Raw genomic sequence first — 26,075 nt, 5'->3', positions numbered from 1 at the left:
TCCAAATCAGCAAGATGTTTGAGCGGCGAGCCAAGGGAAGTGCGTGGAGGCCCGAGGCGCTGCACAGCAGTGAGTCAGAGAGGGGAAGAGGAGCAGAGAGAGTCTGGAGGAGAGGAAGACAAACGATATGGTTTAAAGAGGGGGGAGAGGAGAAAGAGACAGATTTAGGGCTGAATTTCGGTGAGGAGGGGGCAGGGCAGAAAGTGAGAGAAAGGAAAGAAAAGACTGAAAGGAAAAAGGCAGAGAGAAAACGATTTAAGAGATCAGGAGGCGTTTAAAGTCTTTTTTGTTGTGCGATGCAAATATTTTAGGAGGGGACAATTTCACATCATAATCTTATCCAGACTTTCACAAAGACACGCATGCACAGTGTATATAAAAGGATTCACAGTAAGATGATTAAGATCTGAATTGATTTAAATATTTTAATATAAAATTGTTTCAAAATAAGGCTCCAGAAATAGAGTGTTTAGGGTCTTATTTCTTGATGTAATTTGTCTTTTTGGTGTTCACCTTCCTTTGACATGTCTCATCTACTTTACATACTTTAGTTAGTGGTTTCTTATATGTCACCTTTAAGCCAAAAAGAGGTCCAAAAACACACCATCTTTAGCCATATTTATCACATATTGTGTTTTTTGGGGGTGGATTGCTCCTTCACACACACATACACACACACACACACACAGTTTGTAGATGATTAGAGAATAGGTCAAAGGGACTCACTTTTCTATTTGGCAGGTTGAGTGTGAACAAGCTGCGCCAGGCTCTCGTTGTCATACCAGTCACACTATATGTGCATGTTTTGTGTACCTGTACATTTATGTGTGTGTGTGTGTGTGTGTGTGTGTGTGTGTGTGTGTGTGTGTGTGTGTGGTAGAAGGGGGTAAACACATGGGCTTCGTTAGCAAAACAGGCACCAGTGTTTGAATTATTGATCAAGGGAGTGAATACCATCAACACTGTAAATTCAGCAAATGCACAGGGAGTGGAAATGTGTTTATTCAAAGTGATGACTACGCCTGCGTGTGTGTGTGTGTGTGTTTGTGTGTGTTAGTGTGGGACAAAGAGGGACATGTTGGCTGTGGGAAGAAGGAACGGGTGATTGGGTAGCGTGTATCTTTAGATGAAAAAATTAAATGAATGGAAAGTTAAGTACTAGGAAGTACAAGAATGTGTGTGTGTGTGTGTGTGTGTTTGTGTGTGTGTGAGATGCTGTCATTCCTTTGCATTTCTTGCATCCAAACATAACAAGCCCCTAGTCCAAACATGACCATATTGCAGGAAATCTTGCCCGTATGTTGTGCAGCAAAAAAAGCCGCAAGTCAAATACAGCTGACTGGAATTTATCCTAGAGGACACACACAACAACACACACATAAACACATGACAGGGTGATGAGCCACTTTGAATGGAAATTTGTCTCTGACAAAACTAAAACCAGTAATTCAGTATATTGACTATAAATTGCGGTATAAAAAAATGCATAGCAAAATATAATTCAATGGTTTAATTTTATTGGTATAATGAAACAAAGCCTCTTCCAAAAATACAGGTCACATGACACAAATATTTTAACCTGGTCAAAATAAAGGCAGTGGCTTCAGATGTCTCATACATGGACTACAAAACATGATTCTGTGAGAGTGGAGTTATGAAATATGTAGTTAAGAGACACTGAGCAAGAAAGTGGTGAAACTCAAGTGCAGTCAAATGCATCATTAAGGCCCTGCATCAGGGTACACTAAAACATAACCCACCAAACCCAGGGCACAAAAATTTTATTTTTTGTTTAATAGGACATTGCTCAGGATGAATTATCCTATAAACTTTGGTTTGACATCAAGTTCAACATCAGCCCAAAACTGGCACAACATAACATAACGTTAGTTCAAGCATTCAAGAGTGGCGTCGGATGCTTCATTCATGCATCACAATCACTAGCTCATTTACAGCCGTGTGGCAATCAGCTGACTAGTAATGTCCAGTCATATTCAAGTAAATCACAACCATTATAAACTATAAACACACGTCACTGTTACTCTGCTGACATTATAATCCACAACAGATTCTTGGAAAGCTCCCTCAACAATCAGAGCCTTTTTCTGCTAAGTGTAACTCTATAAACATTGGTAAACATTGTCAATGTTTAGACACTCAATCTTGAGTGCAAATGGCAGTAAATCCAAAATAAAAAAAATTATGAATGGTTTTAGGAGTCTAGTTAGTACTATATGCATATATAGTTAGTATTTATATGACTGCATGCACATGTGAGGATTTCTGTTAATCTCTGTTAACCCCTGTTAAACCAAAGCCCACCACACAACCCACAGTTGTAGAATTGTAAAAAAAAACATGCAAATACAGGCAGGCAGGAATCATGAAAAAATGCACACACACATTCACACACAGGCAACTTCCCTGGGATGAGAGGATATACTGTAAATCAACTGCTTGCATGTGTGTTAGTGTTAGTGTGTGCACGTGCGTGCACACACTAACACTAACAGTGTGCACAGCTGTTCAGGACAGCCCTCACAGGGGATCAACTGTAAACATCTGGATAACAGATGATGTTTGTTGTTTCATTCCCTGACAGACAGATGTTGGTTTAGAATCCAGCTGTGCGACTACTCCAGCAATTAATCTCATCCCCTTTTACCTATTTTCAGTTGAAGGATGATATGAATAGTGTTTTGTGTGCACAAGGTCAGATGATGGAATCAGGGCTAATAAACACGAGGCTCGTATTTGATTTGACTTCCAGTTGTAATTTCTGTTTTCTGTCATCATCACATTGTGGAGTGTTTTTACCCTGAACTCTGTCATTAGACCCTTTTCAGACTCATTATAAGACTGGGGGGCATCAGGGAGCATTTGTGTTTCACAATATGAACATACAGCGAGAAACTGTGAACACAGTGTTTCAACAGAATCTGACAGGTTTTGTTATTGCATTAAACTCTGCTTACAGTCGAGTACCTGTTGTCAACACTGTTTCTTTCCTCTTTCTCTCTCTTTTCTGTCAGTCATTTATTTAGGATTCAAATGAACAAGCACAAGACGTCAAAATCTGAGTGAAGCAATGCAATTTCATCTGTCAGGCATAAAAAACTAAATTCATGGTTTTATAAATGTGTAACCTTGATTCAACTTCATCACTGGATAGCAAATTAAATGTTGAGCACTAATTTACATTCATGTGTGCGTGTGTGTTGTTCTCCAGGACACTGACAGACCTGCTGAAGCAGCAGGGAGGTGAGGTGAGCTCGGTGGAAAATGCTACGGCCAATTCGCCCAGTGGAGGCAGAGCCAACGGCATCTCGGCCAGGATGCTGCGCAGCAGGAGTGGTGAGTACCGAGAGAGAGCATGCACGCACATACACGATACACAGGTAAACTCAGGATATAATACCAGTACTAACATCTGTAGGAGAAAATCTGTATGTGGTGGTGTAAGTGAGACAAATACAGTGAAATTGCAAAAACACTAAACAAACAGCTTCCATGCAGCAGTTTTGCATCTCTTTCTCTTTTTCTCTATTTGCATAATGAACAGTATCACACATTGAATGAATTTCCCACTATTCAATTTTCATGACAGAGGAGTTTTGCATCTACAATTAAGACTAAAAGATTTACGCAGGATCAACAAATGTATTCATACAGTGCTATGAAAATCCATCCATCCATTATCTAAACCTGCTTATCTAGTGCAGGCTTGTGGGGCCGTCTATCACAGGACTAACACATATTGTATCGGCAGACAACCATTCAAAATTTTAATGTCAAGCCATTTATTCTACATTACACACATGGTTTCACTCTTTCCCTATCAAGGATTAACAAAAAGTTAAGTGAAGAAGGACAGAAGTAGAACGTGATGCAGACAGTATTTCAGGCCTGGATGAAAATAAAACCTGCCAGGTCAGGAACGACAACAGGCGGATTTTCTCACTCTAGAGAAATACCCTGAAGCTTCCATTGAAATCCATTACCTTGGGCTACAAACAGGAGAAGGTGAGGCTTGTGTTGGAGCTGAGAGACTTGCCTGACCTGTCTGAAACAACAGGAGAAAGTTGGATTGCTGCAGCCAGGCAGGGCCGGGTTTGGATGCGGAACAGTACCCAAGATGTGGTCCCAAGCCACAAAGAAGGAAAGGGAAGACCTTGTGATCTCTGAAGCTGTGAAGATGGAAGAAGAGTGTTTTAAAATCAGAGCTCTGAACCAACAGCAACAAGGGAGATGGTCAAGCTGGGAGGCTGTGATCAACAGGGCCGTTATGTGGGTGGACATGTGGAGGATGTCCCAAGCAAGGCCACGTACGATACCCTTCCCAGTGGAGGTACGCAGGCTGGAGGCAAACAAGGCCAGCCCGGTAACATCACAGTGGCTGACCCAGTTTGTTGGGCAACAGGATGAGACTTAAAGCAGCAGCATGAGGGAGTCGACCGCCAACTGAAGTTTCCATGAAGACCACAACCTCCCTACAGTCAGATATCATGCACTGGTCCACCTCTAGAAGGTCATTAAGACTGAATTGACTGTTCCATGGGAAGAGGGAATGGATGCTGCCTCCGAGAGAAAAAAGGAAAAGCACACAGAGCGGGCAGCTGTGTGCTCACAAACACAATGGAGAGCATCCTCCTAACTGGTGGAAATTGGCTGCAGAAGCTACCCAGATTTTCCTGAAGCCTCTTGGAATCACAGGCTCCAAGCTGAGGAATGCCTGGCGGAGGAGGCATAACAAGAGCGCTTGCTACAATGCTATACTGTCGGACATGCGTCAGGCAGAAATTCCCAGCAGGTGGAAACACCTTTGCTCTAGATCTTAAGGAACCCATGTTAGTCTCTGCTCAGAAACGATTTCAACATTTACCAGGATCAGTCTCACAGCCAGTCAAGCCGAATTGGCAATATTGATGCAGACAAAATACAGAAAAATGTACAAAGCAATTTAAATTGTACACAATTTTAGCACTGGCTGGTAAGACTTACTTAGGGAGGGCTGAGGGGAGAGGACAGAGCGGGAGACAGAACTATAAAGCCTCTCCATCTGTATGTAGACCACATGCTTGTGCACTTGCAACACTGGTGCACTACACCCACATAAAATGTTTAATTAGTATGTTAATGTAGGCAGGCTGCACCCCTACAGGCAGCATGTGGCAGCCTACATGTAATGCAGGTTTTGACTAGGTACACACCACTTTTCAGTATGACAGGGTTAAAGGGTATTTTAGGACTGTTGTTCAATTTGTGATGTGAGTGTGCATGTGTGTGTGTGTGCGTGTGTGCGTGTGTGTGTGCGTGTGAGTGTGCATGTGTGTGTGTGCGTGTGAGTGTGTATGTGTGTGTGTGTGTGTGTACATAGGAAGGGAGAGGGGTGGAGTGTTATTATATGAATGGTCCCCTGTGGTGTCTATCGCTCATCTTTTGCTTTGTAGCTATTTCACACACTGCTAATGACACAACATGACGTTTTAATCCAGAGTGTCTCATTGATTGTTTTCACTTGAAAGGGGTAACAGAGTTGCAAACTGGAACTAAAAAAGAGGAAAGCAGATGTTTGTTGGGCAAATCTGCCAAACTGGCAGCAGCCTTATTATTTCATCTCAAAGTGGCTGAATAACTGTTACTTGTGGCCAGAGAGCCTGCAATAGCCTACAGTAAAAAGTGCATGCTCAAGCAATCTATCAAGCTGTGATGAAGTTAATAAAAAAGGGAGTTAAGGCAATTCAGTTGACAGCATAATTTAAGTGGCTGGCTGTAACGCTGAGATACTACAGAGCTTCATGGCCCTACACTTGTCAAAGCATAAATATTAATGGACACATATTGGCCGATCTTTGCTACCTGATTGTGTGTTGAAATTAGCTACTTGTTATGCTTGGTTGGAAAGGAAATACTGTAGTACTGTAAGTTATGTCTGTAGTGAATGAGATATATGCAGGTTTTGGTATTTAGATTTGGATCCCTGCTAAGTGCAGAATTTAGAAAACTACTCATTACTTTACTTTAGTTACCCAGCACGACTCCTTAAAAATAGTATGTAAGAATTGGCTACCTGTCAAATTCACACTCAAACAAATCAGGGGCAGCATATCCAGAAAGTTGGGGTGTCCATCCCTGTTGTAAGAAACAAGGAAATGCACAGTCCCTCCAATAGGCTTTCTAGGCTAGCTAGTTAGCATGCTAACTTCAGTAGATACCTCTGCAACTCAGTACATCAGAACTCTTATTTCTTCATAATCTATTAATAATCTTAGTGCATTTTTGAAACTTTGAAGCTCCAAAGTCACGTCACACAAGAAACATTGTGGTTAAGCAAGAAGGCAGCTTAGATTCCTGAATGTCAGCTTACCAGTGATTAACATTAGCAAGCCAGCTAACAAACTAGTTCTTTTCGAGTATACTCTGTCCTTAAGAACACACAACAAATAATTACAACAACTTTCGAGTTAGCAGGAAGTGGATTTCTTCTCTTTTGGTTGAGGTTAGCTGCATCCCCACACCTCCCACTCTAACATGTCAGACAAGCTGTCCTCTAAAGGCTGAGAGAAAAAAATGATGAACCCTCCATCAAACTACTTCCTTAATTTCAAACTTTGATTCTTAACATTTCTCATCACTAAAAATAAGTAACCACATTACTGTAATTTGCTACGAATGTATTACTGCCCAACGCCGGATTTAGACATTGTCTAAATGTTTTCTGCCTCCTCCGTTTCTCCATCTTTCCTCTGCTTTCTCTGATTTTATCTGATTTAAAAATGTTACATATTAACTTCAGTTACATCTTCAGTTACATCTACACCTCAGTCCCTCTTTTTTGTCTGAGCTCACTCCTGCTGTTCCTCCTGTTGCTTCCCTCGAAAAGGTTCTTCAAGGTCTTATTTAGTTGTCGACAGTGTACTGAGGAATTTTAATTCTCCCACGGCTAAGAACCACCAACTGTTTGGGGACTGACATGATCATCTAGCCTTTCAAAGGAACCAGCATGGGGCAGAAAATGTTGATTGAATGAAAGAACTATAAGAAGTAAATGTAGGTGTGGGACATGAGTCCACTTCTAAATGTTAAGTGGCAGTAGCGGAAGACAGGGGACTTGGCGGTGAAATCATTGTTGATAATGATATACCTATTGATGCTAATGTGTTCCTTATTTAAGCACGTTACACCCACATATTTTTCAGAACAGGAAAATGTCCGCTGGCTATTTGCGATCAATAAAAACAGACCGGCAGGAAAACTTTATCCAGCGTGGGCTGCTTTGTGTCAATAAAACAAAACAAAACTCCTCATTGTATCATATCCGAACTGACAATGATATATTTGAAAGGAAAAAAGTTAAATTTGAAATCTTCGCCCGAGAGACTGTCTCAGAACATGTCACCTGAAAGTTGTCTACACATTTATTTTTTTGGGTTCATAGTATGGTTTTAAGAAAACTCAGGCTGACATTTGAGGGTCAACACATCAGTGCTTCACATTATGAATCACCTTTCTCTGTCCCAGATCTTCATGCTCTGTTCTCCCTAATATGCTCATGTCTGAACTCTGCAGGAGTTGCAGGAATCTTTTTGCTTTATTTGATTTTTACTGTGTATTTTATTTGTATCAAACTGTGAATTTAAGCTAGTACACACTGTATGTGTATGCAAATTCAAAAGGTAATGCAAAATGTTCTCTAATTGAGCCACAGAACAAAGTGGAACACGACATAGATTGCCTGGAACGAAAACAGATGAACAGTATTGGTTTTTCCATAGTAGACAAGATGGTAGACAGAGGCCATTGGAAAAAGAAACGCTAATTACACAAACATTAAGTGAACACATTTGAACTGATTGGGGGCAAGTGTTAAAAGGCATTTTGCCATTCTCTCTGTGACTGACATTTAACGCGAGACTACTTAACTTTTGAAAAAATGAACAAAACCAAAGAAGAAGAACAAACCAAAATTTTCCTCTTACAAATTAAAAGTTTAATTCATAAGCAAATAAAAAAACTTGCTTAATTGAATACACTCAGAGGTTTTGCAGCTACAGCCTTAACTGGTCTGGTATGGCTAATAGCTTGTGGTGGCTAAAGTTATGTAATGTTAGGCCCCCTTTACACCTGGCATAAAAATTGTGGTCCAATCGGAAGCTGGGAATGACGTCACACCCGAGTTGACGGTGTTCCAGTCGGAAAACCTCGCTCGGCCAGCCATTGTTTACAGCTACACAGGTTAGCCATTGTTACCAAAGCCAGTTGATAAAAAATTGTGCGGTATTTACGCATACTAAACACAGTAGCAACATGTCCACAGCAGTTGGACAGTACTTTTTGTACCAATATTTCTATGAGACACAAGCAAACAGAAGTGCTAATAAACAGTATAAACTACAGCTTTCACTAACTGTTGATCCTCGGAGAAGCCATCTTGGATCATGAAGGTAGTGAGGATCTCCCAACTTTCCGAGGAGTGCGTGAGGCCAACAGTTCCCAAATTTCTATAGAGCTCCGTATTGTGCTGTATTGCTAAGACAAACACTCTTCTGAGCCATCAAATCTCATCTGAGGGATTTGACTTAAATTCTAACTAAACCCTGCTCACATATTCTGTTACACTCACAATACTGTAGCTAAAGACACTCCAACTTCCGAAATTGAGACAGTGTTGGAGATTTACATGAACCATCAGAATCTGACGTTAGGACAAGAGGCAAATATTTGGTCTGAAAGTCTCCAACAAACATGACTCACTGCAGAAAGAAAGCTTGAAGCAAAAAGCGATGACCCATTTATCAAAGATGACTGCTAAAGTACTGTAGCATGACCCAGTAACAAATCTCTCTTAACTCGTAACACAAATTTCACCTTTTCTTCTCTTGCTTCGCTCTTCTTTTTCCCCTTTTACCCCAGATGTCAGAAGAGATGCTTTTTGAGCACTCGCCTCCTCCAAATGGTTTTCCTGCTCTCTCTACTCTTCCCTGGGGTCATGAGGAGCAAATTCAGTTCTTGTAAATTAATGATCTCAGTATGAATCGTTGCTCCCCTGCTCGGTTCGTGTTGATTTGTCTGACAAAAGGCATGTGTACGGCTCAGCAGATTGTACAGGAGGGCGAGGATTATGAAGTACATGGGGGTGGGAGAGGGTTGTGTTTGTCTGCTTCGACTCCGCTGCGGTAAATGATGATGCACACAGACTTTCACATATGATCTCACTGATGACAGACGCACTCAGCTTTCTCGCTTTATTCTCTTCTGCTTATTTGTACCACCGCTCAGTCTCACACACCGACGCATGGGGACGTTCATAGTTCATCTTGGTGATGACACACGCCACACAATGCACGCTCTCCTTTATCGCTCTCCCCACGGCACTTAGGACTCCTTTTATGTATCTTTTCACACACACTCAGAGACGCACATTTATACACAAAACACACACATTCTATACAAATACATGTGTTGGCCTCAGTGCTTTTCACGGTCTTGAGCATGCACAATAGCACACTAGTGGAAACAGCATGGCAGATGGTATAGGTGTGTGTGTGTGTGTGTGTGTGTGTGTGTGTGTGTGTGTGTGACAGAGAGAGGAATCCCATTACATCAAAACCTCCTTTAACTCCTCCTGAAAACTTTAACTCCTCTTAAGTTGCTGACCTAATAAAGAATCTAAATCTAAATGTCTTGCTGGTGCATCATTAGTGCTTAGACTGAAAAATATGTCCTTCTTTTCATCTCAAACTGCTAAACAGAGACTGTTTCATGTCTGCATGGCATCGCTTTATTATTTATTATTAAGCTTTGTTACCAATTATCTTCAGAAAAGGATTTTGGTTTTCTTATTCTATCCTTATTTACTTCTACCTCTCATGAAGAAAAGACGGTCACCTTCAGAGAGCATCACTGAGCTGCAGAGGGACTGTCTGATTCTGTGGGATTATTTTCCTGTCTTTATTCAACGGCGTGATCTTTCAGTTTGAGAGCATGATTTATAGATTTCATGTTCAGATTTTGTAATGCTTTCCCTCAAAAACCCTGCCCTCGTACTCAAACAGCTTGTGCTTGCAGTTTTCTTTCTGCTTCTGCTCAAACTGTGTTTGGACTCAGGTATGATGTTGTTTGCACAGATTTCCTGCGCTCCAGCTTCAGCCCTCTCAGTCAGTCTGTTTCTGCAAACATTCTCAGACTTCTCTCATTTTTTTGTGCAATAATCCTGTCACAATCCCCTTCTTGTGGTTGTGTGTGGTTACTCTTATGTGTGTGGCTTTATTTTATACTTCCCTTGCTTTCTTTACAACCTTTGGAATAAAAGGACAGTTATAACAAATACCAGTGCCAGTACTTTTTGCTATAATAGCTACATACTGCATAATAGTAGCTGTATAGCACACTGGCCTCACATCAGGGTGGTAGAGGAGAAAACAACATCACATTCGAGACTCAGTCATCACCAAAGTCAAGGACCTCCAGTAAAATTTTTATTTTGATGGTGATGTTATTTCCTTCAAATTGAATGGATAAAATCATATTCACGGCACAAGAATACATTCATGATAACGTTATGAGGGTAAGCATTACAAAATCTGAATATGAAATTAATAAATCGTGCTCTCAAATTGAAAGACCACGCTCTAGAATAAGAATGGGAAAATAATTCCATATATTCAGACATAAATTGATATTGAATGGAGTTGATTGTTCTTATGTAGTCTGTATGATGCTTTGGCAATATTGTTGTTACACATTCATGCCAATAAAGCTAATTTGAATTTTTGAATTTTTGAATGCCATTGCTTTTACTTTCTATGCATAAGTCATTGTTAAACAAAGACATGTCACTTCTTAATAACTAATATGTAAATCACTTAACATAATTTTCTTATGGGATATCCTCACTCTCTCCATGTGGACACCCCTTATAATTAGCTAGACTAACACATCCACGATTACACACACAAGTGACCACCTCCATTTTAGCCCAAGTCGCTCTCTTCATCCCTCAGATCTGACAGCTTGTTTCCACTCTCCTGAATCGTCTTGACAAATGATACAAAGGACGCCTCTTCACCTTAATCATCTGCTGCATCCAATTCCCCACTGAGAGACAAGATATTACATAACTCATTAAGCAGCGTCCCTGCCCTCTTGTTCTGCGCTTAAAAGATCTGACTGGAGACTGGAGAATTAATATGTGCAACCATGCTGGAGTTTTAACATCCACAACCCTGGACCAGAACCTCTCCTAATTCCCTCAGTTCCTGCTTTATGTATTGGCGTGCACACACAGACTTACTTATTCCATTACGCAATCACTGAAACCTTGTACCCTAAAAAGAGGGTCTGGCCAAGCAGATGGACTAATTAATAGGTATTGTTCGTATTTCTGTGTGGGCGAGTGAATGTGCATGGGGACATCAGTAAGAGCATTCTTATCTATGTTTCTGTGTGTCCTGTTCATTCGTGGAGTGTGTGGCTCAACATAAGTTTTAAAATGTGTTGATTTTGGGAGATAATCCAAGCAAAGTCTTCATTTCTTGTTTTCTCCATAACTCCATGCAAAATTCATAAAAATCTTCTGTGGGAACCTGAGTACAGCTAACTTACAGGCTTGCATGATTAATCCATCAATAAGGCATTAACATTTTAACCTTTAGTTTAAAATTTAACTGCAATCTCACAAGTTACAGACACCAAAAACACTGGAAAAGTGGACATTGAGCATTGATTCCCTGGAGACTTACCCTAACCTTAGACCAAGTCATCACCCTAAAATGTAAGGGTTTATGTTATGGGGACTTGCATTTGTCCCCATGAGGAAGGCGATAAACAGATTTATGTCCCCACAACATTTGTTATACACCCCCCCTAACACACACACACACACACATGCACAGAAGACATCTGACCGTATCGTGACAACCAGTTAATATACAGAACCAGTGGGTCTTCATCAGTCGGTCATTTACCGTTGCTCCACCAATGTCATGTGGAAAATTATACGACAACATGAGAAGAAGGTAGTAGAAGATGATGACGATGATTAAGATATGATGATGATGATGACAGTGTGAAAAGGACTTTTTTCTCATAATCCACTAATCTGGCACATGCTGAGAGGTCAGCCCCACTGAATTACATTGGATGATGACACTGATCACACACACGCATTCACTCTTCATTGCTAATCAGCTTAAACTACAGGGCACAGCACATTTGGGTGTGCGTGTGTGTGAGAACAGTGATTAAGGTAGAGGCTCAGAGTGTAAATGTTGTTACTGTTAAGACTAACTCTTGACATTTCTCCACCCCTCTGGCTTCAGCATAATTTTCTAATTTATTCTACCAGAACATCCTGCCATCCTCCATATTTCTCTCTCTTCTCTTTCACGAGCTCTCGGCATCTGTTTGTCATCTAAAGCATACATGACTCCCTCACTCTGTGCCTGTTTGTGTGTGTGCGTGCAGTGATTAGTATTCAGAAGTTGTGCCGTGTACACCTCTTTCTTAGCAGTGACAGTCACAGATGTGATGAAATATTCTGTCTCTGATGATGTGCTTTTCCCAGTGTGACACTCTGCTGCTCACATGCGCGTGCACACACACACACACACACACACACACACAAATAGACTTGTCTTGTGCATGGCAAATCAGATTGGTGAGCATATCAATACACTTCACTGTTTCATTCAATCAAAGATCTGTCAGTTAAACACAAAAAGGCTCTGACACACACAAACACACATTTTATAGGTACAATACGTTAAAACAATAATGCTAATTACCACTGATTTTGTTGTCATCCAAATAACCTTATATAGCATGTTGTCTGGGTGTGTGTGTCAGTGTGGATATTCGTGAGCGTTGCCTGTGTGTCCATCTATCCCTGGGGCTGACATCAAGTTTGCTGGATGCATCAGTGGAGTTCATTATGCTAATAGCCAGGGCTTCACTCTCTCTGCTAGTTCGTTCCTTTGTTCATTAACCTTAGTTCATTTAGCATGGGACTGGCTGGCCATCAGGGTTGGGAACACTCTCTCACCCAAAGTCACCAGCCTCGAGGTAAAAGGGAGATTTGTTTTAACTCATGTTAATCCAGCATTTTGTGTGACACTTCCACAGCGCACAATCTAGTCTATTCCCTTGTTTGTGAATTACTCTGCCTTTGTTGGATTTTACCCCTGTGTTTGGACTCTTGCCTCATTCTCAGACGTTAGCCTGTTTTAGTTTCATTAAATAAATCATCTTAAACTGCATCCTCCTCGTCAGTGTCTGCATTTTGGGTCAACACCTCTGCCTCCTGCCACTTTACTCAGCAGAATGGAGGAATGCTGACTGTGTTAAGTCCCAGCAAGCAGCCCTGTTGAAGACACACCAGGAGGTAGCCTCCAAGTCTTGGCTGCAGGTTCAATTACCAGATTGGGTGGACAGATTTTTGAACACCCGTGACGTGACACCTTGCCTGTTAGCCTCCAGCCAGTTAGCTACCAGCCAGCTTCCCGGCCTGCTAGCAACCAGCTAGCCGGCATCCACCTGCCTGACTCTACATCAGCTAGCTGTATGCTATCCAGTTTCCACTTGGCTGTTTCCCGGCCTGTTAGCGTTCACGTTCTGGCCGCTAGCCACCGTCTTATTTCCTGCACGGCTAGTTTCACTGTTACAAGTGGGGACCCATCTGGCCATCTTCCCCCGTGTCCTGTGGTGGTCACAGGAGGAGACGTGGCCATCATGGCTGCCCAAGTCATCTGCAGACCACATGTCTACTGTATAAAGTTGCTCTTGAAGGTGTCCCCCTTGCCATACCAACGGTGAACCACAATGTCCCCAGTTCTGACTTTGCAACACTTTCTCACTCCCAACTCGTAACATATGGATGTTTGTTCATATGCTTTTTAACAGGTACCCCTTTGGTGTTGTTTTTCAACGTGGGGCTCCATGGTCAAGTTAGCGACGACAAGTATGCAACGTCCAGTCAAGTTAACAACAATAAATATACAAAGTCCAGTTAAACTTTCAAAATAAAACTAGTAGTTAACATTGTGAAACGGCACGTTGATATTTGGTTAGGTTCAGGAACCAAAACCACTTGATTAGGGTTAGGAAAAGGTCATGGTTTAGCTTAAAATAACAATATTACTTACGTTACTTCACTTATGTAAGTCATGTAATGTTATGTGCATAACTTAAATAAAAACATTCAGTGTTGACTTTTTGTTTTACACGGGGAACAAACACTGGTCTCCTGACTGAAAGTCCGGTTTCTGGCCCACCCGTCAACATCCTTACTCCCTTACTCAGACCTTTCTGTTGAATATCCTACCCCTATATTTAGCATTAAATTTAATTACGCAATACGGCAGGGGTCAGCAAATAAGTCTCGCACTGGGCCAAATTTTTTTCAAGCCGTTACATGGCGGGCCAGAACAAAGTCAAATTATTTCAAATCCTTGTATACTCGTGTACGTGCTTAGCTCAGTCGGTACTGTGTGGGACTCCCGTTAGGAAGGTTGTAAGATCAATTACAACTAGTTGTGGATATTTTTTTTTCTCCCTTGTTAAACAAATTGATTATAAGGACACTTTTGCACATGCTCACAATAAAGCATGTGCTGCAGTGTGTGCGCTTCCCAGCATTTGAGCTGGATTCAAAAACCTATGGACGCTTATTTTCATTTCCCTGAGGAAATTCAGGGGAATCCTATCACACCTTTACTCAAGGCTTTTTCAGAGGTGTGTCAAGCAAGCCAGAGTCTCTACTGAATGTCCTGCAGAACTCTTCAAAGTAAAAGCTCTCAATAAACTCGACATAAAGCATTGCTGCAAAAAATGTTCTTGCACTTTTATTTTGTAGGCACAATCACTTAAGAGGAAGCGATTGTGTGAGTAACTGTAGCTGCTATGACTGACATCTATTTCAGCACCATCCGCTATCAATTTTGTTTTATTATTGCTGGTGGGCCGGTTCTTGACTATGTGACAACTTGGTAGTGAGAACGGGTTGGACCAGGCCGCATCTCTCTCCTCTATTACTATATAATAGTATCAAAAAACAAAAGTTGCACCCACCAACAACAGTCACACACATCTCACCTGCTTGTGCTGTATTACAACCCAAAAATAATCCTGGAAAGACTAACAAAGTAAATTAGCCAACCACTATTACTGCACTTTGAACACTTTAAATTGTCTCACAAGGCGAATAAATGGCACTGTAAGTAAAGTAATAAAAAGAAAAACCAGCACTAAAAGTGTAATCACTGTGATTTCCACAGATGAAGAGATCATTTTCAGACACAGATGCTTAATGACAGCCCAGCAGCTTCGACAGCCATCTTTCAGCTTGATGTGTCAGTGTGCTTCTACACACTACATTTGGGGGTTGCGTCCGACATTGTACACTCACTTCATGCAGCAACTGCCGAGGTGTGCGAAGGTGAGAAAGCATACAAGGATTGAACTTCTTTCTCCAGCTCTCTTTTTTATTCTTCACACAATAATTTACAGTTACTTTATGAGTGAAACACTATTAAAAAAAGAGTATGCTGTTATCCCCATTTGAACAATCTGTCACATCTTGCTCCCCTCTATGCCTTCAGATGTGTCAGTATGACGCTTCATAAAACCTAATTCGTTATAACCACCAGTTAACCACGCTGAAACCTTGGTCACCCTCACCACACTTACAGTTGATACAATTTTGTAAAACCCTGACTTCTGTTCATTGACAATGTTTCTGATTGTCTAATGCAATTCTGGATTCCTGACCAGGCAGCTGCACCTGGGCTCCTGGCGTCCCCCTGAAGTCCCAGGTTGACTGTGTGTCAGTTGGTTTGTTTTCAGTTGTGACTTTATTGCAATTTTATTTAGAAATATAAACCATTAGAAAAGTGAAACTGAAATGATGAGGGCCCTGTATTGTGGAGGGGCCCTGTGTCAAAATCTAGTTTTAATACCTTTTATTTGTTGTTTATATTGTGCCAACATGCCGCATATTCCCAAATGTGTGTAATCAAGCTCCAGATCAACTGACACACATCATACGCATTACTTCAGGAGTTCTGGTTGGATCTGGGGCTGAAGGCAAATTATAATGAAGCTGTGAAATGGACTCAAAGAGCACGACTCCAGGTAAAACAAGCAGTAGATTTGTTGCAGGATAGTATAGTAGTACCAAAAACACAAGGCAAGAATCGGGGTTGTAAAACAAGGCTAAGTCAAAACTCACAGGCTAGACGGGGAATATCACTAGGAAAGAGGCTGGAACTCTGTCACAAGGAACAAGACGATCTGGAAAAGACATGAGGGGAGAGTGGGTTTATATATCCCGAGGGAGGGGAGACAATGAGACACATGTGAAGCACATTAGGGCAGGGACAGGTAATCACACATGGAGGGAAGGCAGACGACGACCTGAAACGAGACACAAGACGAGTAACCGAAACAAAACAGGAAGTGGTAACAGACAAGGAAAGGGCCTAGGCATGACATACTGGGTACTTAAAGGTGACCGGGTGCTAACAGACTGCACAGAGTGGAAGGAACTGTTGGTCAGTAGGGCCCCACAACTTATTTCCGCTCCAGAGCTACCTGAAGGGTTAATACAGCCATGGCTCAATGCCTGCATTTTTAAATTGTATTAATTATCTGCATGTGGCGACAGTATTCTTACATCATTTTTACAACAATAAGGAAGGTTGTGGTTATGGTTGAAAAAAGCATTATTATTTTTGGAACGATACTGTAATCACCACCAACTGACACTGCCTCTTTCACTTTGCTTGTCTCTCTTAACAGAACAGTACCATCTGAATAACTCAGCTTATGGGCCATTTGGACAAGGGCTTCCACACCCACACAGCAACCACAGCACAGTGGGACTTAACAAATACTCTTCCCTTAAAGCTGTGGGTAAGTCGGACACACAAACACACACAAAATGATGCTGACTCCAACTGACACACTAACCTTTAAAGTACAGTGGGCTGGCAGTGCAGGAGCTGTCAACTGATGAGAGTCTCTAAGCCTCTTGGCCTAATCTTGATCTTAAAGAGGAGCCGACGCTGTTCCTATCAGGCAACGTGGTGTGATTGGTGAGATAATAGTAATTGTCTCTAAATGTGATTGATCCACAGTAGACTCAGTAGACTTTCTCCAAAGTTCCTTAATGGCCTACTGAACTGTCTAATCAGAGTTATAGTTCTGAAACCTTAGTTTTAATTGTCAGTAACATTATTGTTATTATTATTATAAAGATCACTTTGCAACAATATTTTAGCTGCGTCTAAGCTAACAGTACAGGTCATTGCCAAGGACAGAGCTGCATAATGAATGTATTAAATGTAACAAAGCCTCATCCTCACTATTTGCTACAGAATATTTACTACACATTCATTTATGTAATTTCCCCATTTCATTTAAGTGTCCAAATTGTAAGTGTAAACAAGTGTAAAGTTGTAGTTCCCTCAAGAATTCCGATTCAATGGAGTGAAAACTGTCCATGGCATTTATATTACTTTTTACTAAAACTTTCACAATGCTAAGCGCAATTAATAGATGTGTCAGTTATATTATGCAGCACACACATCGGTTATGGTCACAATATTACAGAATCATGAATGGACACAAATCTGTTACATCAGATCATTTACTTTGTGCACAGCTTCCTTGAATGTAATCATTTTCAAAATACTTTTGGTCACTAGTTGAATATTTTTTTCACTGTACTTTTATGATACCTCCGGATGTGGTTTTGTTAGAGATTGAGATTTTTGATGTACAGTAGATGCAAAGTTACTACAGCCTGGAAAAGAGGCTGTAGGGCTTTTACCAGGTGATTGTACAGACCGTTTATGTCAGCAAAAGTCACACACACATGGTGAATAGTAGTGGGTGTTACAGTGCACAGAATTATATTCAGCCCCAGGTATGCCATTAGAGCAAAACAATCGTCTACCAGTGAGCCAAAGGCAAATCATTGCTTGTCAAGGTACATTTTTTAACCTTTATTTTCCATGCAAGGTTGACTGATCATGAGGGTAATTTTCTAGAAACAGCCCTCTCTATATACTGTACATACAGTAGATTTACACGTGGGTGTAGGAGTAAAGGCTACTACAGATGGACACGCTTTAGCTCCTGAGGTAAGGCTCCTCGGTCAAGGGCACTAAAAAAGTAATTAACTAGGCCCCTTCCCCCTTAATTACTGCTGCTACACCTGTCAAGCCTTCCAATCTAGTCTGGCACATGTTGCATTATACAATGAAAACAGTGTCACATTTACCACACAAAATTCAAGGTTATTTTTAACAGGTACTTAGTTTCAGACAGAGATAGACAAAACATTTTCTCATCTCATTTTATCCAGCAACTATCGATTTCATCAGCTGAAGCTGTCAGATTTTTTTTAGAATTGACAACTGGCAGACCTTGATGCTAGGTAATTGTTAGCTTCATGAGTTGGTTGTAAACGCCATCTCCAGGTGACATTTTAATACCTCCAATATCTCTTTACAAAACAAGAACCCAATTAAAGGGTCTTAAATATAAGTTTATGGCTACATGCATGCTTAATTATGTTAGCTAGGTTCATAGTATTGTCACAAGCCAACTCTTAGCCCGTGACAAAAAGGAGGTGAGACACAACAGTTTGCAAGCCAATGGTGTGATTTATTATAAAAGTAAAAGAAGAATCAAATGATCACCAATAATACGTGGTGCGGCAAAGTATGACTATCAGTTGTGTCAGCAGTGACTGGATGAGTGAGATGTGTATGTGTGTGTTGTCAGGATTAACCAAAGAAGAAACACAAGACAAACCCAGTAGGACGTCAGCCTAGGAGGAGAGAGACAAAAGACTGATCAGTCCTGGCTAAATAAGCTCTGAAGGTAGAGCTGCACAGGTGATTGCCCAGCCTCCCTGCCTGCAGCCTCCTGCAGGAGAAGGAAGCAGGAAGGGGGATAGGGAAAAACATAAGATCGGACAGATGGATGCTTAGTATAGAAAAACATATGTTAGATTTAAATACTTTATTTTTCGTATTTTCAAAAACAAGTTTCATTTTTACAAAAGAAAAGGCTGTAATGACTAGTCAACAAACGTGTGGCAAGCGTAACCCTATCTCTGGTAACAAGTTTAGTAGGGGTTGCTTAAAGCTCCTCAAATCTAAATAAGAGCAGGACAGAGCCGCTAATATTAACCTAAACTCTGATGCAGTATCAAGACCAGCTCCCACACTGTGAATTAGTCAGTCCTAAACCTGTAACCCCACAGAATAGCAGTTAGCTGATGATAAAATCCTTGGCTTCAGAAGTAAGGGGACATGCTAAAGTTTACTGATTACATTAGAGCAGATAAACACACTGTTTGATCGGGGGGAAGGCCCTTAAAAATACCCTTCAAACTGTCAGAAACTGTAAAACTCCATCTCCAACCTTACCTAAGGTCTGCAAACAGGACATTCAGAAATAATGTTCAACTTCATATGAACACCTCTTTTTCATACTTTCCATTTGCATCAGTTTTAGTAACTATTTCTTTGTAATGGAATTAACATTGGCAAAAAATAGTAGCATTTGAAAAAAAGATAAAAAAAACAAATAGCTATTGTTAGTGGACCCAAAACACGATGAAAACACACACAGAGACAAGGTTACTGTTCATGTAGCTAGGACGCTAGCGGCTATGACCTCAGTTTTAAGTTTATTTAAATAATTTTCTGTGACATTCATGCTAGCCCATGACACACACACACATATACGTGCACACTCTGGACTCAGGGCAAGGGTATTTATAAACCTTCATTGCCACAGTATGTCCCCACATCCTGACACACTATCTGTACCTCCATCATCTCCATTACACTCCTCACTTTTTTCCTCCTCCTCGCTCTCCCTGCCTTCTGGCGTCTGTATGGCAGCAAAATAGGAATACCACGAGGATTCACCTTGAGGTCATGCATCAATTGGAAGTAGGCTACTTAAATCAATGGCTTTCAACTTTGAGCTTTTTCAAACCCTTCCTCTCATCCTGACCATCCTTTGCCTTCTTCTGCGTCTCTCTATTCATGTTATCTTTCACATTTTCTGGACAAGAAAGTCCCATTTATTTGTAATGGGTGAAAACTGTAAATTATGTTTTTGCTTCTGATGGCTCACACTGAACCTTCTCACTAGGCACTGCTTTTGTACTTTTCCACAAAATTGTCAGTCAACTTGTTTTATCTATAATATTGTTGCATTTTATCCTTAGGTATCTTCCTTCAAATTTTCCCCTCTTCCTACTCAACCTTCACTTATTGCTTGCTCTCTCTTGTTTTCCATAACTTGTCGCTCTGTTCACATTTCATCAAAAGGTGAACTGTTGTAGTCTTCTTGTTATTATTAGGTACTAACCTTTAACTTTAAATAGCAACAAAAGTGACATTTATGGTATAATGGTAAAAGCTAAAACATAGTGCAAGTAGAAAAGAGTCATAAAGTCAGCAAACTGTCAATTACACCACAGTAACTCACTAAAGTTTGCCAACATTAGCCACCACAAGCTACTGGTCATACCAGATCAAGTGAGGCTGAAACAGCCAAAAAAAATAGTGTGTGTTAAAAAAAAGTGTGTTAGACAGAGCAAGAGTGGAAGAGTTTTATGAATTCAAGTTTGCGGCATGGTCTCCCTTTAAAAATTTCTAAAATACTTTGAGGAGCAAAAGAAGATGACATTGCTGACAGGTTGGAGCCGGGAGGTCGAAACATAAATGCATCATGGATTAAGTGTGATTCATTCATCAGCGTTCCTGCAGAGACAGACTCTGTGTTTGCACATTGACAGTTCATTTTAGGCTACTTCTGCATGTGACTCAGAAGTGCATCAGACTGTGACAAATTGAAAATGACTCTAAAGTGTAAACAAGTTTAAAGAGATCAAATATAGAACGTGTTTACTTTACTGGCCTAATTGTTAAAGGTTACAAAGAGAGCAGTAAATGAAAGCATTGTTTGTAATTATTCCAACTTTTATTTTTCTATCTTTGGCGATCATTTCTATCAGTTCTGATAGCATTGTAATCACTACAGTAATTGTAGAGATTGTAGGTCAAAGTTGAACCACAAAGTTGGTTTGTAAACTGTCAATGGATGTTTACAACTGACAGTTGGGGTAATAATTGTACCATTCACATTACTTTTTGTCTTCCAAATGAATCTGGCTAACCTGTCAAACCTGTTTGTGTTTCTTGTCCCACATCATCTTCTTCTAACTTAATTTTAGCAATGTCTCCATATTGAGAGATTTTAGCGATTAACTGAGAAAGAAATTATGTCCTAAGCTACAACCCAAGTTGTAATAAACTGAAATTATCCTATAACTTATTGATAAATGCTCGGTATAAATGTCACTTTTACTTACTTACTGTCTCCACCCACCCCTTCTCTTTACAGCGCACAGTGCATCTCGTAGCTACTACAAGAGCTTCCCACTCATGGACTTCTCCCAGTACCAGCCTGTGGCACCTCCTGCCTTCCAGCCTCTGCCTGTACAGCCCAAGGAGAAGTCATACATCCACCAGCCTGTGTCAGCGCACCACGACCTCCACGCCCCACTCTCTATCTCCATCCCCTCCAGCCACCTGGAGCACTCTCATCTCTCCAAGACCACCACACACCCGCTGCTCTCCAGCTCGGCTTTCAAAGACTGGGAGTCGACTGGCCGCCACGTCCACAGGCAGACCTCTGCCCCAGGGCATTCCTCCTCCATACACAGCTCCACCCGGAGACATGGCTACTCAACCCGGAGGCAGCAGAGCATAGAGAACATGCCGGATCTCTTTAGCCAGCCCTATGGAGGAGCTGGAGGGGGAGCAGGGCAAGGGCAGCACGCACAGGGGCAGCACATACAGGGGCAGCACCCATCACAACCCTCCTACTACCACCACACCAGGCAGAAGAGCTACTCTACACACAGTACGACTGAGGTGACCGTCTGATCACCAAGGCCTCAGAGAGCGGCCTGCTGCAGTGTTAAACATACTAAGAAAAACCTTTGGTGTTTGCTAAATGCCAGTGTTTGGGACAGTTGGCCCAACAGGCGAGGGATGTTAAATGGGGAGGCACATTCAGATTTACAAGATGAAAAGGGATGTTTTGATAAGTGGAAACAGTGAGATTCAAGAGAAAAACAGCATAGCAGAACCACCATTCTCACAGACAATGGACTCTGCTGGTAAAGGTTATTATTGGACTCCAGCAGGGGTCTTCTACATTGATCATATAAAGTAGCTAACTGAAAGGAAATGTACCAAGGTTGCTTAGAATCACTCTCAGGCTCCTATATGTCACACAGCCTTCACATATTACACAGTACAGTTTCACACTACAGTGTGGTTTCATTTTGGTTGTACAGACCTTGACAGAACAGCAAAAATCTTACTTGTGCCAGCTCTTAGAGCAAAGTGCAAGCTTGATTTTGTCTGCAGTAAAGTCGTACACGTTGGTTCCTTGTCAGATTTGGCAGGAATGTACAGTTTGTTTGTGTTAGCCATGTAACTCCTGTTACATTTAGTTCAGTAGGTCAATGGCACATGTTGCTGCAAAATACCAAGCTGGCTCGTGGTCAGGTTGGCTTGTTAAAAACACTCTACAATGAGCCTGGAGCTGACAAAAAACTGTAGCCAGAGCCCACACTTTCTGACACTGTCAATTCAAGGAGACATTCAGTCAAAACATACAGCTGTTCCCATTTGCTGCATTTGATGTAAATGTGCGTCATAACCTTTAAGTTGCATTTATGTGGTTCACCTACAGGAGTTAGACCTCAGGAATCATTCACTTAAATTCGGTGATACACTAAAAATCTTTTACCATTATTGGCAACCAATAGAAACAGCAACACATTAATAAAACATACGTCCTACAAAACCCACTGCTCCCTCCCCCTTAAAGGAATCATTTGAAAGAGGCTTTCGTTCAGAGTTAGATTTGATATTACTCTCTGGTATGAATCTTCTCATCTAACTCTCCAAGAAAGCAAATAATCATATTATCTAAAATGTTCTACCCTGCTACATTGATTAAGTCACTACTGTATGTAACAACAGTGATCTGTACATTAGCAAGGTAATTAGAGCAGAGACATTAAAAACAATTAAAGTAATATATCTCTATGATACATTATGGAATAATAACATTACAGTATTTTCACTCAAATTCTTTGCAGTGGTGGTTAAGAAGTTTGGGAGTCTTTCATAACTCCAGCGAGGGTTGTGTTTCAGTCAATTTTACATTTTGTTAAACACACATTGTTACATTTCAAAACATGAGTATGATATCTCAATTTGAGGCATTTAAATTTTGATTTGTTTTGATACGCTGGACATTTCTCATCTACAGTATATAACATACCATTTAGTTACAATGTAGTCATAAGAAATCTCATTCATTCTCAGTCATTTCCAGGTCCAGTAGATGCCTTTTTGTGCAGTTCTTTGATTAATTCTCTCTTGTTCTTCTTGTAAAAACACCTCAAATATTTTGCATCTCTTAGTCTACCTCCATGCACGGCTGTTTTCTCCTTGTTTTGCTCTCACCCCTTTCAGTTTCTCCCACCCTCTTTCCACAACGAAGCGCTTTGCATTCTGTGCCATCAGGCCAAGCACACAGGGACAGCTTCCCCGGGGTCACATTAACTCGACGGTGAGGACAATGCCACCATCATGTCAGCTCCCATCAGCCTCCATCCCGACCAGAGAGAGGGAGGGGAGGGAATAGAGGGACAGAGTAAGAGCCAGAGGCTGGGACTCTTTAGAAAAGAAGAGAAAGGGAGGAGAGAGAAGAGAAAAATAGAAAAACAAACGTACATGGCTGTGTGTTTTCCTTCCTCGGGGGAAGGAAAGGGAAGGAGTCACTGTGGATCTGGGTCTCTCACTACTGAACTGTCTGGGTCATAATTCAAGAGTGTGGGGATGTGTGTGGATGCCTGTGTGTAATTTCCAGCCCCCTGGCGCCATTGCAGGGGAATTCGCAGAGGCATTTTCAGGCCTGGAGCGTTAGACATTTCTCATCTTGTCTCTGAAGTCTGGACAGCAAAGGACACTGTGCAGAGCTGCTGCTGCTGCTCTGAACGTGCAACAGTTAATGCAACGCATCCACCATACATGTTGGAGAAAGTAATGGCTGCAACACCCTCAGGAACTGCACAAAAAGTGGACTGTTAACTATGATTGCACATGTGTCTATGGAGACGCTTCTGTAAAGTTCTGAAATATTTTTGCAGAAAGAGCAGAGAGGATTTTATGATGCTAAACCTTTTATTTGGTTAAAGTTTAAGCTGTTCTAGCAGCTGAATTTCAAGTCAGGCAAAAATATCTACCACACACACACACACACACACACACACACAGGCAAGCAAAACTTTTTGTATTTTGCACATTTCATTCCAGGTGGAAGCACAATGTGCTGCACAGAGCGTGAACTACCATGTAAGTTGCAGCCACAAAAACTCTGATGATAGTGTAAAGATAAACTATTAGACACATGTGAACACAATAAAAACAGATACATGAATAATACATGTGAGTCACAAACCATTAGGGAATATGGAATAAAAATAAATACATACAGTCCTCTCCAAAAGTATTGGAATGGCAAATTTCTGTGTTTTTATTGTTCACTGAAGACATTTGGGTTTAAGTTGAAAAGATGATTATGAGACAAGAGTTCAGAATTTCAGCTTTTATTTCCTGGTTCCTCCGTACATCTAGATGTGTTAAACAACTCAGGACATATCTCCATTTGTATTAGACAACTAGACATTACATTACTACACATTGACATCACCAAACTGTGCGACTTACAATTGCTATACATATCAGAGGTCACATGCCTCTGGAGCAACTACTAGTGTCTTGCTCAGGGACACAATGGTGGGAATCGAACCCAGGTCTCCCACACCAAAGGCAAGAATCTTATCTATGCGCCATCACCAGCCCTTCTACATTTGTGATGCTATTCCAGGCTTTTACCGCAGCTTCTTTCAATTCTTGTTTGTTTCAGGGTGTTTCTCCCTTCAGTCTCCTCTTAAGGAGATGAAATGCATGCTCTATTGAGTTAAGGTCAGGTAATTGACATGGCCAGTCTAAAACCTTTCGCTTTTTTCCCCATGATGAAGTCCTTTGTTTTGTTGGCAGTGTGCTTTGGGTCATTGTCCTGCTGCATGATAAACTTCCTCCCCATTAGTTTCAACGCATTTCTCCGTAAATTGTCAGACAAAATGTTTCTGTCCACGTCTGAATTCATTCTGCTGCTACCATCATCAGTTACATCATCAATAAATATTAATGAGCCTGTTCCAGAAGCAGCCATGCACGCTCAAGCCACGACATCACCTCTACCATGCTTCACAGATGAGCTTGTATGCTTCGGATCATAAGCAGTTCCTTTCTTTCTCCACACTTTGGCCTTTCCATCTCTTTGCTAGAGATTAATTTTGGTCTCATCAGTCCATCAGATTGTGTTCCTGAACTTTTGCAGCTCATCTCTGTACTTCTTTGCAAATTTCAGTCTGGCCTTCCGACTCTTCCTGCTGATGAGTGGTTTGCATCTTGTGGTGTTGCCTCTATATTTCTGCTCTGAGTCTTCTTCCAACAGTGGATTGTGATATCTTCACCCCTGCACTGTGGAGGTTGTTGATGATGTCACTTACTGATGTTTTGGGGGTTTTCTTCACAGCTCTCACGATATTTCAGTCATCAACTACTGTTGTTTTCCTTGGCCGACCTGTTGGACGTCTGTTGCTCAGTACACCAGTAGTTTCTTTTTTTTTCAGCACATTCCAAATTGTTGTGCTTGCTATGCCCATGTTTGTCCAATGGCTCTGGTTGATTTTCCTTCTTTTCTCAGCTTGACAATGGCTTGCTTTTCTCCCATAGACAGCTCTCTGGTCTTCATGTTGGTTTATCCTCTTTAACAGGAAATGCAGTCTTTATAGGTTTGAACCAAGGATGAAAACTTAGACTAGTCATGCAGAGCTGTTTAATGTTTGGACAATCAACCTAAAAGGCAACACCTGGGCAACAAGAAACATCTGTCAG

The 26,075-nt window shown here is 41.2% G+C and overlaps 2 protein-coding genes across 4 annotated transcripts in view; one reads left to right on the top strand and one right to left on the bottom strand.

Annotated features, from left to right (window-relative positions):
• shisa8b (shisa family member 8b) lies at positions 1 to 23,179 on the top strand. Of its 2 annotated transcripts, XM_046069758.1 has the most exons (4): positions 1 to 69; positions 3,230 to 3,354; positions 16,795 to 16,908; positions 21,430 to 23,179. In XM_046069758.1, exons 2-4 carry the CDS (start codon positions 3,336 to 3,338, stop codon positions 21,972 to 21,974), a joined length of 678 nt encoding a protein of 225 aa, XP_045925714.1. In that variant the 5' UTR covers positions 1 to 69; positions 3,230 to 3,335; the 3' UTR covers positions 21,975 to 23,179. The 2 variants fall into 2 exon arrangements, with proteins under 2 accessions (XP_045925714.1, XP_045925715.1); XM_046069759.1 differs by lacking the exon at positions 16,795 to 16,908.
• Positions 1 to 26,075, bottom strand: part of snx29 (sorting nexin 29) — a 356,821-nt gene that overhangs the window by 174,953 nt on the left and 155,793 nt on the right. The window lies entirely within an intron of this gene.

Source organism: Micropterus dolomieu, linkage group LG14, assembly GCF_021292245.1.
Source record: "Micropterus dolomieu isolate WLL.071019.BEF.003 ecotype Adirondacks linkage group LG14, ASM2129224v1, whole genome shotgun sequence".
In the NCBI taxonomy this organism is placed as follows: Eukaryota; Metazoa; Chordata; class Actinopteri; order Centrarchiformes; family Centrarchidae; genus Micropterus; species Micropterus dolomieu.
Note: the sequence above shows the minus strand (reverse complement) of the source record. Positions and strands in the feature narration are given on the sequence as shown.

Excerpts from the sequence above, each read along its gene's own strand:
- shisa8b (XM_046069758.1), top strand. Across the intron at positions 16,909-21,429 it reads CTCTTCCCTTAAAGCTGTGG|CGCACAGTGCATCTCGTAGC; the intron begins GTAAGTCGGACA and ends TTCTCTTTACAG.